The following is a 13514-nucleotide window of genomic DNA, read 5'->3' as shown; positions in this document are numbered from 1 at the left end:
GGCATATGGAAGGAAAGGCTGCTGGTTCCGTTTGGGCAGTGAAGGTGGGAAAGGAGGACCTTCTGAGTAGAATAGCGTGGGCAGAGATGAGAATAGGGAAGCCAAATTTGCTGGAATGGTGAGTAGTCCTTTTACTCTGCAGTACTGGTAGAAGAGTATGGGAGACTAGAAGGCAGACTGTAACCAGAATCACCATCTTGGCCTATCAACATACTGAAACACGCGGCCTCCTGAAGGAAAGTCAGAAAGGGAGTGGAGAAATGGGAACTCGCAGACATTGCCAGTGAATTTGTGATAAATGACTTTGAAGAGGAAGCTGGCAATGTCTGAATGGGAGGTGTCTGTACCCTGTGACCAGGTGCTTCCATTCTTCGGCATCTGCTTGAAAGAAGCTACGGACAAGAAGACATGACAACAAGAGTCATTGCAGCAAAATGTAGAAACAGCCTAAATGTCTACCAGTAAGAGAATGGGAGATTAAGAAAACAGAAAAGAATACTAGCATTTGTGGACGCATGTTAGTGTATTGGGTGTTTAAAGGCACAGGTGGGAAAGCTCTCCACCAACTCAAGAATCCCCTGGGGGGGATGGGATGAGGCCAGGGCATAAAGGAGGCATCAACTGCCTCCTTTTATTTTAGATCTTAAAAAAAATCGAAAGCATAAAATGGTTAGATGTTCACATTTGTTAACTCTGGGTGTGGGTATTTGGGTGCTTGTGGTGTTCACTTTGTTACTCCATAAGTTTCAGTGTTTGACCTGTTAAGACAAAAGAGAAGGAAGTCATCAAAGAAAAGGCCATTAGATTGGTTGTCGGTAACTTCTGACTTAGATAGTAATAGCTAACATTAATTGTTGCATTCTGTGTCCTAGGCACTCTACTAAGTGCCTTGGTAGTCCTCAGTATAACCCGTCAAGTAGCTAATATTATCATCCTCATTTTGCAGATGAGGAAATTGAAACACAGGAGGAAGTACTGTCACAGAGGAGTAGGTGCTGTCATTACATGGTGTCGGCAGTAAAGGATACTATTTGTAACAAAAATTTAAGATTTTAAAAATATTTTATATCATAAAATTTAAACCATGAATGGCTATACATTAACATTTGTTATCTTTGGATGTAGGTCTTTGAGTGTTTTATTATTGCCAACAAATTTAAATATGTTTGAACTTTTTTTTTTTTTTTTTAAAAAAGAAGGATTACATCTAAGAAAAGGCATGCAGAGGACACGAGCCGTAGGGGTGCATGAGGGGGGGAAAGACAGAAGATGCAAATAAGCAAATTATGGAGGGATCACAGCTCAGAAGGGTCAAGGCACAGGTAGGAAGTTAGCCTTTATAGGAGTCAGAGGTAAAAGAAGAGCGAAGTACAGCAGTTAGGAGGTGAAGGGGAAAAGCTCAGTAAAGGGGATATTGAGTTACTGTCCAGTAGGATTGAGGCTTGAGGAAAACAGAAGAGATGTCATGAGCTGTTGGGAGAATTGAGTGAGCTTTCGGCTTAATGAATAAGGAACATGGGGACATGCTCCTGTGTGGCCACAGTAAAATAGGTTTGGTGATTACCATGAACTTGAAATGGACTCAATTTACAGAATTTTCTAACTCTCTTCGATGTTGCTTGTCAGTTTGTGGGTGGGGAGAAGAGAAAACTGGATGTGGACGTTATCTAAAGTTAAGGTTCAACAGAGGGCTTTAGAAAGAGTAACAGAGTGAATAGGAAGGGTCAAGGATTGGGAGTCATGATAAGTTTATGAAACATAAAATATTTGTTGTGAGAAATATGCTTATTGTTCTAGCAATGATTTTTTTCTTAATAGGCATTAGATAATGTTCTTTTGGCAACAGTGAAATAGGTATGATAATTACTATGAATTTGAATTGGATTCAATCTGTAGACTCTTGTTATTGCCAGCGTGGCCAGGGGGTGGGGGTGGGGGTGGGTGGCTTAATTATAATTAGCCTAACAAAGTAGTCAGATGTTTTCATTGCTTGCGTTAGCCTGTTAAGTAGTGATAAACAGTAATCCTTTACTTTTTCAGAGGTTATTTATCAGGTCACCTTAATTATTCAGGACACAGTTAAGCCAGGAAAGAATACATTGATGATTTTATCTGTTGGTTGATTGAGCCATCTAACAAAAATTTGAATAACTGCCCTCTATAGCGTAGTGCTTGGGATTCAAAGATAATAAGGCAAGCTGTTGCTTTTGTAGAACTTAAATCCTGGTAGAAGCCTGGTTAGCACATGTCATAAATATTATAATAGTACAGCAAAGTATGCCATTGTGGGTTTGATCTCTGGTTCTGGAGTCAGCCGGACTTGGGGTCACATCCTCTCTCTGCTTCCTATTAGTTATGACCTAGGGCAGGTTCTCCGAGCTCTTAGAGCCTCAGTTTCTTTATCTGTAAAATAGGGACAATGGTACCTAACAGAGCATTGTAAAGATTCAATAACAAAATGAATATTTCTTAAATACTTATTTTATTCTAGCCATTGTGCCAGGCCCTGGTTACACAACAGAGAACAAGATAGGCAAACTCCCTGGCCTGATGGAGCTTACTGTCTAAGTGAGAGGGCCAGATAACAAATAAATATATAATGTTAGGTAATGATTAGTGCTATGAAGAGAAAGTATGGTAGAGGTGACATGTAAGCAGTGAACGCATTATCATCTGAAGGGGGACGGTCTAGGTGGAGGGAACACCCAAGTGCAAAGACTCTGTGTGGGTGTGGCCTGCTAATAGCTGAATGTCGGTGGGCTAGAGCACAGTAAGTGAGGGGGAGAGTGGAGGAGATGAGCTGGAGAGGTGACTGAGGACCAGGTCGTGTAGGGTCTTCAGAAAGATGGATCTTACTTCATGTGCCACGTGAAGCCATTGGAAGATTTTGCATTAGGGGATTGACATGATTTAATGGGATCATTTGGTTAGTGTGCAAAGACTAGATTGTACAGAGGGAAGATTGGACATTGGGAGACCAGTCAGGATTCTGTTGAAGTAGTTTAGTTGATGGTTGCTTGGGTCATACTGATAGGGATAGGGCAATGGGAAGTCTTAAGTCCCTAGCTTCAGGTAAGCTCTCAGTAAATGGTGGCTGTTGTTACTTGCAAAAGGTGTGTTGAGGGCTTTGAGGGGTAGTGGGAGAGGTGGGAGAATGGGAATGTAAAGGTAGCTAGGGCCAGATGGTGGAGGGCCTCGTACCCACAGAAAGGAACTGGGGCTTTATCTTGTGAGAAAATGGCTCTCTGGCTCTTTGTGAGAATTGGAGGATCTTTTTATAAATCCCTGTGACCAAGATTAAGATGATTCATATGGGTAATTAGGGATGCAAACCACTTTTTAAGCAATGGGAATCTGTTCAAGGATTTTAAGCGTCATTTCTTGATCAGATTCGTGTGTTAGAATGATGTCTGATTAGCCAGTGTAAAAACCACGAAGACTGTGCTAAATTAAATGCACGGACTTTCCTATTTGAGACTTCTGAGCAATTTGCTCTTCTTAATTTAGGCCTAATTCTCATAGGCTTGGTTATCTGGTTTCTTTGCCAAATGAATTTTATATTTAGGAAATCAGAAGGAGGGCATTACTAGTAAATACAAGAACTGCCTTTTATTTTTTCCTGGGAAAAAGCAAGAAGAGATAGCTTATAGGGAAAAGGAATCAGAATACCTGCTTTTTAGGATAAAGGAACATCCGTCCATAACCCCTATACTTTCATGGTGTTCTATTCTCAAGGACTATTCTTTGATTTAAGAAGCTCTCCATAATTGCAGTTTATATTGTGAGATATGTTTACATTCACTGGGACCGAAGAAATTGCACTCATAAGGTTGTGTGGCATTGAGAATGTGAATTTATTTTTACATGTTTAGTTAAAGTGGTACTGAATTTTTTTCAAGGCAAAGATTAGATTTTTTTTTAAAAAGTCACATTATCTTTTTTTGTCTATAACCCTTCAGTTGAAAATTCTCCAGCCTTCAGAAAAGTGGAAAGAACAGTGCATCAACCACCCCTATACTTCATCTAGTTTTACTGGTTGTTAGTACTTTGTCACATTTGCTTTATCTCCCTGGTTGTTATTGGATTCATTTGCCCTAAATATTTGAACTGCATTAACTCCTGAATCTTTTAATTACTATTTTGAATATGGCTGATTTTCAGTTTCAATAATTGTGTGTTCCAGGTGAGCAGCACTGTAATAATTATATTTAAATATAGCTTCTAACATCTCTACAGTGTGATTTAATAATGGAATTTCTCATATTCTTCAGAACAACAGGATATGGATTTGGATATAGAATTTGATGTACACCTTGGAATAGCTCATACGCGTTGGGCAACGCATGGAGAACCCAATCCTGTCAATAGCCATCCCCAGCGCTCTGATAAAAATAATGGTATGGACACATTCTACATGCTTTGGAGTGATTGTAGAGGGGTCGATAATGGGAGAAGAATGAAGGCTCTTATGTTTTTGTTATTTTAATTTTTTTTTAATCTGGAAAGTTTCAGACAGATTGACAAGTAGAGAGTATGTAGAGCCGGGTGTGTGTCTCACCAGCTTTAGCATTAATACCCAATCTGTTCTATTTCTCTATACCCCTCCACCCAGATATTTTGGAAGCTCTCACTTTGTCTCCTTTTTCCTTGCAGATCACTGTGGGGTTTGTCCTGTAGGCTTTCCTACAGTCTAGATCTTGCTAATTGTATGCATTCCATGGTATCATTTACCATGTTTCTGTCCCTTCTCTTCACTGTAAATTGGTATGGTACTGATTTACATCTGGACGTATGTGATGTTTGGGCATTTTTCTTTTTGTGTTATTAGTGTCCGTAGATGATCATTGCCAACATGAATTATTTCTTCAGGGCTTTGTAAAATGGTGATAGTCAAATACTCTCATTCCTTTTTCACTTATCTCACATACTTCTACAAAGAGAAACTTCCTCACATCTAACTGCTTAATGTTTGATTTTTTTTTCACTTCCTTTACCATTTTTCAAAAATGAAGTGGTTCTAATGTTCTAAGATGAACGAGTTTCTTTTATTATTATTATATACTCCTGGATTTAAAATATTGCATTTATATTTTTTAGTTATTTAATCGAAAGAGATGAAAATTATCCCACTACATATGTATTTGATCTTGGAATACTGTTTTAACATCAATTTATCTGACATTTTAAGAGTTGTCTGGACCTCACCTGAGTAAATTTCACTATAAATCTGAATAACTGTTTTTTCTTGTTCTTTAACTTTTTCATTTAATGTAAATCAGGTGATTGTTCTAGTTGGAAAGTCTTTTACTTTAAACTTAGGAAATGTTTCTGCATAAAAACGAATGAACAAAGAAGCGAGAGTAAGAGTTATATAATTCAGCCTTCTCGTTTTGCAAATGAAGAAACAGGCCCAGGAAGTTTGCCCCTTTCGTATGGTGACATTGGGTTAGTAGTTTAGCCACAAGTGAAGTTGATGTCTCTAGACCCCAGTTTATTACATTTCCCCTCTATGTCCACGTCCCCGGCACTGTGCGCTTCCACTAAACCACATGAATAATGCTGCTGACCTACCCGAGGATCGTCTGATAATGAAAACTAGAAGATACTTGCTTATACTTGGAATTATAGCATGTCACAAATTTTTTGACTTGAGAAAAATCTGACAGTACTGGCTATTTATGATGTTTACCAGACCTATAATTTTTTGTCATCAATAATTTTTATCTCTTTTAGAATTTATTGTTATTCACAATGGAATTATCACCAACTACAAAGACTTGAAAAAGTTTTTGGTAAGTAAAGTGACCCAAAAAGACACGAGGCTTTGAGAAATTTCTAATGGAAGCAGTGAGGTGGTTTGTTGCAATGTGCAGCACCATCTAGGGATGATCAGCTAATTCCTGAGATGGTTACAAGGGGATGTGGTTTACTGGACTTTTCTTTGTTGACAGTGAGATATTTTTGTTTCTTATGTGCATAGGAAATAATTATTTGACTTTATTATAAATGACTCCAAAGCTCAAATAAAATTGGAATTTGGGGTGGGGGGACATCTTTGGCATTGTGAAAGACCTTGTTTGTCATTTATAAAAGATTCTGGGATATATAAGAAGAATTAGGACAGATTAGATGAAGTTTCTCTGCCCTAAATAGCCATGTGCTCTATAGTAATAGTCGTGGTAATGACCTTCCTGAGTGCCTCTTGGGGTCCAGTTGAAATTTCTGTTGTGCTGGAAGCCTGTATCTGTGCTGTCCAGTATAATAGCCAATACCCACATGTGGCTGTTGAGCTGCTGTGACTGAGGAACTAAATTTGAAATTTAATTTCATTTTAATCCGTTTAAATTTATTTTTATTTTTTTAAATTAAAAAAAAATTTTTTAAAGGTTTTATTTTTAAGTAATCTCTACGGCCAACGTGGGGCTCAAACTTACAACCCTGAGAGCAAGAGTCGCATGCTGTACTGACTGAGCCAGCCAGGTGCCCCTAATCAGTTTAAATTTAAATAGCCACTTATATGGGGCACCTGGGTGGCTCAGTCCATTAAGCATCTGCCTTCCACTCAGGTCAGGATCCCAGGGTCCTGGGATCGAGCCCCACGTGGAGCCCTGTGTCGGGCTCCCTGCTCAGCAGGGAGTCTGCTTCTCCCTCTGCCCTCCCCCTTCATGTTCTCTCTCTCTCACAAATAAATAAATAAAATCTTTAAAAAAATAAAAAAATAGCCACATATAGCTAATGACTATTGTGTTGGATAGTGCAATTTCATTATCTGTGAAAGTCATTATACTCATTATGGCATTGTTGTTTTGTGACTTTTCATGACTTTTGTGACTTTAATTATTTAAAATGTTCTTAATTTGTATGTGGCATATATAGATTCATATAATTTTAAGTGTATATTCAAAATCACACAAAATACCTTAACATTTTGGGTTCACTATGATTAGATGGTAACTTGAATTTTGAACAATGGGTAATGGGGTATGGTGTTGAAAAAATATTAGAAATTGGTTAGTGAAACTTTTGAGGAAAAAAATTCTATAGAAAAGATTTGGATTTCATGACTGTTTCCTTAAATGTGTCAAATTTTTTTTTCTTCCCTTTCTAATTTCAGGAAAGCAAAGGCTATGACTTTGAATCTGAAACAGACACAGAGACAATTGCCAAGCTTGTTAAGTACATGTATGACAATCGGGAAAGTCAAGACATCAGTTTCACTACCTTGGTGGAGAGAGTTATCCAACAATTGGTATTAAACCACACTTTTAAAGATAATTATTGCCAGTGTTAATCACAACAAACTCTTAAAATTAAGATAAGCAGAAACTATGCTAATTTCTTAAGTGTTTTTGGCTTTTATTTCCTATATATATTAGTACTCAGCTTGAATAATTTTGAGAGACTCTTTGACTCCCTCCCTTCCCACACACTTAAAATTCTACTTCTTTTACTATAGTTTAGTGTCATGGGAATTAAAAATAATCCAAAGTCAAAGAGTTTGTCCAAAAGCTATGTGCACGCACACGCACACAGACACACAAACCCATACATACCACCCAAACATGTATACAGTAGACACAGTTCATCACTTTCTTGCTTCCTATTCACTCAGGTATTCTTTTCAGTCAGTAACTTAGCACAAAGGTAGCTTCAGTAAAATGCGCACTCTTTATTCTGGGGTAATGTCTGCATGTCTCTGAGCCAGTATAGTCAACTCCTTATTTTTCCTTATGGGGACTTTTCCTTGGCCTCATAACACTGTAGTAAAGTATTTCCCAGCCCAAGAAAAAAATGGCATTCTTTTTGATCCCATCCCAATTGTCCTAGTTAAAGATTAGAGATGCCAGAGATCCACAAAAGTCTAAATCATCGTGATATCTGCCCCCATCTCCATTCATAACTCTACCTTCCACATTTAAAAGCCCTATACTTCTTTCTGATGGGGTCTAACCCTCACTTCTTCCCTCTACCCAAATCTCACGATGCCTGCAGCAAATGGAGGAGTCAGGAAGATGGAGAATATAGAGGCCTGTTCCTTTCCTTTACTCAAGGCAGAGTATTGTGCCTTTCCAGCCTTTTCTTATTTCTACTCATTATATAACCCAGTTTGTGTTCTGTGGTGATCCCTTAACCTCTCCTACCTCCTGTTTCTCTTTTTTTCACTCTTGATTTCCTTAGGCCCGGTCCCTGAGGAGGTTGGGTTGGGGAGGTCGTATGGTATGCATGTTAATAATTGTGGTTGTGTATATATTTATCTCTAGTTATCAAGGTCACCAAGCATGGAAGTTAGCAGTGGTGTAAGATCAGTGGACCAGAGAATGGGTTTTGAATATTGAGCTTGGAATCTTTTCTAATTCTCTCTTCCCTGCATTCTAATGTGCAGTATGGGAGATAGGATGTATCTGTTGAGAAATGTGTACAAAAGTGCTTTAGAATAGTCTGTTGTGGAGCTATTATCTATTGAGTGTATTTCAGGAGTGGGCTTGATTAAAAAATGTGTCTTGGATACACCAAAGCTCAGGAATAAGTGTCTACCTAAATTTCAGACTTGTTTATAGCCTACTGCCGAAGAGCAGCATGTGGACAAAAAATTTCTGTGCTGAAGCCAATGTGTTTTAGGCATTTCACATTTGATAATTGTTTATAGTAAGTATTGCTAATGAATTTTTTCCCTCTTATAGGAAGGTGCTTTTGCACTGGTATTTAAAAGTGTTCATTTTCCTGGCCAAGCAGTTGGCACAAGGTATGTATAAATTTAATAATGACTAATAATTATATGTATTTTGAAACATTTGAATTATAAGTGTGTTTTCTGTACACATTGATTACCCTTCACTGTAAAGACTTTCTTAGAGATGCCATTTGAATATATTTATTTTCATATGTTCTTGTCTGTTTTTCACCACTCTTCCATTTAACAGAATCCCTTAATAAAGCAAATTTATTTTGGCATTTATAACTGGCTTTTTGTCTGTAGTGGGACACCGTAGTTACTTTGTGAATTTGGATATTGAGTATTCTCTAGTTTCAGGCCCCAAACATGAACTTTCTCCAGATTTTTTGGAAGTATATATTCCAAACAGATGCCTAGATAACTGTGCCGTCACTACTTTTGCGAAGGTATTTAGGCCTCATCATGACGTCCTTTTTAGAACAGGAGGAAGCCCTAGTATTTGGCAAGAAAGAGCTGTTTTTAATATGAAGGCAAGGTGACTAAGGAGAACGTGCTAAACATTCATGTATCAGAATTCCATGTACAATTGAAAGGAAGGTTCCATTTGACATTTTAAAAAGAAACATTTCAGATACACTGTTCTAGAACAGGCATTGGCAAACTTCTCTGTAAGGGTCAGAGAGTAAATATTTTAGCCTTTCCAGGCCATATGGCCTCTGTAGCACCACTGTTTCACTGTTAGAGTATGAAAGCAGCCATGGAAAATAAGGAAAAGAAAGAGCATGGCTGTGTTCCAGTAAAACTCTTGTGTAACAAAAATAGAGAGCCCTGGCCTCGGGAGCAGAGTCTGCTGACCCCTGTTACTATTTCTTAAAAATTCTGTTTATGTTATTCTTTTGTTATACCTGAAGTTGCGCTTAGAGGGAAAATTTAAACATTATTTGACGAGTGTTGGCTCATGAAAACTTATATCTGCGCATTATTTATGAAAATGATTTAATTCTGCCTCATTTTGCACTAACAGACGAGGTAGCCCTCTTTTGATTGGTGTACGAAGTGAACATAAGCTCTCTACTGATCACATTCCAATACTCTACAGAACAGGTAAAAACCCTTCCTATGTCATGCCAAGAGGACACTATAAATTTGAGTGCAGTAGATACAAAGAATTGTGTTCATTAAATTGAAGTAAATGCCTCTTTGGTCAGATACACTCATGTATAGCATATAGTTCTGTCTAGACATGAAAAGGATTTGTTGTTGTGATTTCTCTGACGAGGAGAATTTCTTTCTGTTGTATATCCTTAGCTAGGACTCAGATTGGATCAAAATTCACACGGTGGGGATCACAGGGAGAAAGAGGTGGGAAATGCACTGTGCATGGATGGGGAGGAATCTTACCCTCTTTTGTTCATTCTTTACTAATTCTTTGTTCTTGGAGTGAATGAATGTGCTGGGCCTCTAAAAATGTGCTTTTTTATGGGGAAACATATTTTGACATTTTTCTAATTTGCAGAGTATATTTTGTCTGTCTGCTTTTGGCATTTAGAAAACCGCTTTTAATTGTTTCTTTGAAATTTCTGAGATTTAAAATTATAAAATTTTTTGTTTTAAATTAAAATCATGTAAGATACATTATTATAAATAAGATATTTAGATTGGGAAAAGAGCACTGTGTGCTAGGCTATTGTAAATTGAATTCAGTGGTAGTTATTTAATTTATCCTAACTTTTCACTAAATTATGTTTATTTTAGATCTTTATTTTATGCATGACATTTTACTTTTAGATTTACATTCAACATCTTGATTGCCTTGTTTGAAATTGGAATCTTTTTGTTTTTTTTGTTTGTTTGTTTGAAGTTTATTTTTCTTTATAGGACTTTCAGCCATACAAATTCTGGATCATTTTATTAATATAATTAGACAGAAAACAAATGGCATGCTCTTTTCATTTACTTATTATTAAAAGCTTTCCAAGTAAAAGATAGGGAGTGGTAAATTCAGAAAATTGAAACCCATATTATTAATGTATAATTCTTGGTTTCTTGAAAAAAAATTAGCAAAGGACTCTAAACCCGTCCCTCCTTAGATAGTGGCTGCTTCAGCTCTTTAAAGTGGAAAGTTCCGTACGTAGCCTTCAGTCATGAAATGTTACGATTTCTTCTTCTTTCCTTCTCCCTCTCCTTCCCGCTTCAGAAGAAAAACTAGTTTAACCAGTGAGAGTACAGAATTTTGGATCCAGAGTTCCAGATTTCTGTTAAGAATCCTGCTCTTGTATACATTACTTTTATGTTACCTTGTACATTTTCGTAGGCTGCTCTTAGGGAAAAAAATGGAAAAACAGTGGCTAAGGTTTTAAGGAGCTAGAAGAAAAACTTAACATGAGACATCTTTTTAAGATCATGAATTAAATTTAGTAACCTTTATTTCTCTAGCTCCTAGTAGGTAGATAATGTGTGGCTCAGCAAAACTTAGTTTAAAAAAGAGGCTGTTTTGAACAGGCTATATCAAGGGGAGAACACGGGACTGGCTTTTAGATTTTCTCCAGGTGTAACTACTGACAAAATAAAGGGGGATGGTAATGATTGTGTTCCACTCAAATCAAATGAGAAAAGTGATGTATGGCCAAACGTTTTATAGATTGTAAGAGTCATATAGGTGGTAATGTTCTTTTCATTTAAATAGGCAATGATATCTTAAATCCTTTGAGATATTATAATATACCTTGTTATTTGAATAAATATTTGGAGAAGGAATATAGTGACACTTGACACCAGTAGGGCATTATATAACCTAAAGCTGGTTGTATTTATTTTGAAAATATCGGTGCTAGGCTATCCTTCTGTACATTTTTTTAATTCACTTTTTTTTACATTAGGAAAATTCACTTTTTCTGATGTGCAGTTTCATGAGTTTTGTCAAGTGCATACAGTTGTATAACCACCACAAAGTACAGAACAATTCCATCTCCCTGAACGTTCCCTCCAGCTGGAGCTTTGCAGTTAGCCCTTGTTCCATACCCAGGCCTTGGCAAACACTGATCTGTTTTCTCTTTCTGTAGTGTTATTTTTTCTACGATGTCATCTTACACGTGTTTTTTAAAGTGTGATACCTTTTTTGCTATTGAATTTGGATGGAAAGAGCTGTTTTATTTTCATGTCTAAAACATCATGCTAGCACGATTGTGGAGAACTTTGGATGTACATTTCTAAGAATAATTATAAGCAAGTCTTTATAGACATGCATTTTAGAGGATAGATACAGTATGAATTTTTACAAGTATATTTATTGTGTCCTCTAGCCATTATGTCCATAGTTATAAGGTCTGTAAATGTCCTGATCTCAGAAAAAGGTGCTTTTTGTTTTCTGTCTCTGTGACATTTATATAGTCTTTAATTAAAGCGTTTTCCCCCCCTATATTTGGCTAATTTGTCAAACTTCACTTTGCTTTCCAGTTTTGACTTTTGTTGTGAATGAGCAAAAAGGAAAATATTCTTCATTCATGACTTGACAATTAAGTAGAGATGCCAGAATTCTAAAGTTCTAGGATTAGAGGATGTTATTATTGCAGAAGGACCACATTTTATCCTAACTTAAAAGAAATGTAAGAAAACCCAATTTTAAGAAAGAAGAGATTCTAGGTTTATGATATTTCCAGTCCTTAGCAGTAGGTGCCACACATGGTATATGATGGTTAGAGAGTTATAAGTATCTTTTTTTGTTTTGAAGTAAGACTTAGTGTAGACTACAACTTGATTTGTTCTGCTGACTTACTGTTAAAATCTAGAGAAGTTTTGTTATAAGATAATAAAAATTAATATGCCATTAGTCTTCATTTTATTCATTGCACAATTTTGATATTTTTGTAATTTTTATAAGTTTAGTTACATAAACTTATGTACTCTATCAAGTTTTGTATGAAGTTAAAGTTAGGTGATACATACTTTTGATTAAAAAAAAGTTAGTGATATTAGTGAATTATTTGCCTTTTACCTGGAAAAGAAATATTCTGTTTTAAGAGTTGTAACGTAGCACTCGTATCTGCCACGCTCTCTTTGATAGTTGCTGTTTCACTCTACACCTTGTGTCTCTTGTTCTCGTTGGCTTATTGCATGGAAATAAGGTGATCTACCTAGCATCTTAAAGTTGCTGAGATTATTTTGTGTTGCTATGGTTTTTTGTTGATTTTGTAGAACATTTTGTCTATTTATACATCGGCCATGGTTTCCTACACGGTTGCTGATTTGTGTGAACTCTGTGCTCTAGGGAAGGACAAGAAAGGAAGCTGCAATCTGTCTCGTGTGGACAGTACAACTTGCCTTTTCCCTGTGGAAGAAAAAGCGGTGGAGTATTACTTTGCTTCTGATGCGAGGTGAGCTTCCTTCGTTGGTTAGAGTATTTTAATAAAACTTCTCGTGTTACTGAAACCAAGTCATTTTGTACATATCTAGTCATCCTGTGTGGGAGAATTTTGTCAGGGAGAATGGAGGTGTCCTTTTTGGAGATGGGGTTCTAAGGAGATGGGGTCCTAAGAATACTTCTCTCAATTCAAAGCATGTAGGTCACTTTACCAAGAAAAGAGAACAGTCCTTGAGACTTGTTCCTGCATATTTACTCAGACCTCTTGTATTATTTTTCCCTTTCTTTCTGGAGCCTTACCCAGGTTTTATAGGGAGGAGAGATTTTAGATTGGAGAACAGAATGACTTAGTGTCGCACCAATTACAGTATGCTTGCTAAACCATTGTAGTTTTAGTCCAATAAGGATACTTGCCTTTTTTAATTCGGAAGTCATTTGTGCCATAATCACTTTTACTAAAGAAATAGTACTAGACTAAGA

The 13514-nt window shown here is 36.8% G+C and overlaps 1 protein-coding gene across 2 annotated transcripts in view; it reads left to right on the top strand.

The window, feature by feature from the left end:
- GFPT1 (glutamine--fructose-6-phosphate transaminase 1) overlaps positions 1–13514 on the top strand; it is a 56209-nt gene that overhangs the window by 14917 nt on the left and 27778 nt on the right. Inside the window, exons 4-10 of one of the 2 annotated variants that reach the window (XM_044377543.3) lie at positions 4272–4397; positions 5734–5792; positions 7115–7249; positions 8682–8743; positions 9699–9778; positions 9983–10036; positions 12942–13047. In XM_044377543.3, coding sequence (XP_044233478.1) covers positions 4272–4397; positions 5734–5792; positions 7115–7249; positions 8682–8743; positions 9699–9778; positions 9983–10036; positions 12942–13047 — 622 coding nt within the window. The remainder of the gene's footprint in view (positions 1–4271; positions 4398–5733; positions 5793–7114; positions 7250–8681; positions 8744–9698; positions 9779–9982; positions 10037–12941; positions 13048–13514) is intronic. The other variant, XM_026484129.4, reaches the window with a different exon arrangement.

Source organism: Ursus arctos, unplaced genomic scaffold (assembly GCF_023065955.2).
Source record: "Ursus arctos isolate Adak ecotype North America unplaced genomic scaffold, UrsArc2.0 scaffold_8, whole genome shotgun sequence".
NCBI lineage: Eukaryota > Metazoa > Chordata > Mammalia > Carnivora > Ursidae > Ursus > Ursus arctos.
The sequence above is the reverse complement of the archived record's forward strand: the minus strand, read 5'-3'. Positions and strand labels throughout refer to the sequence as shown.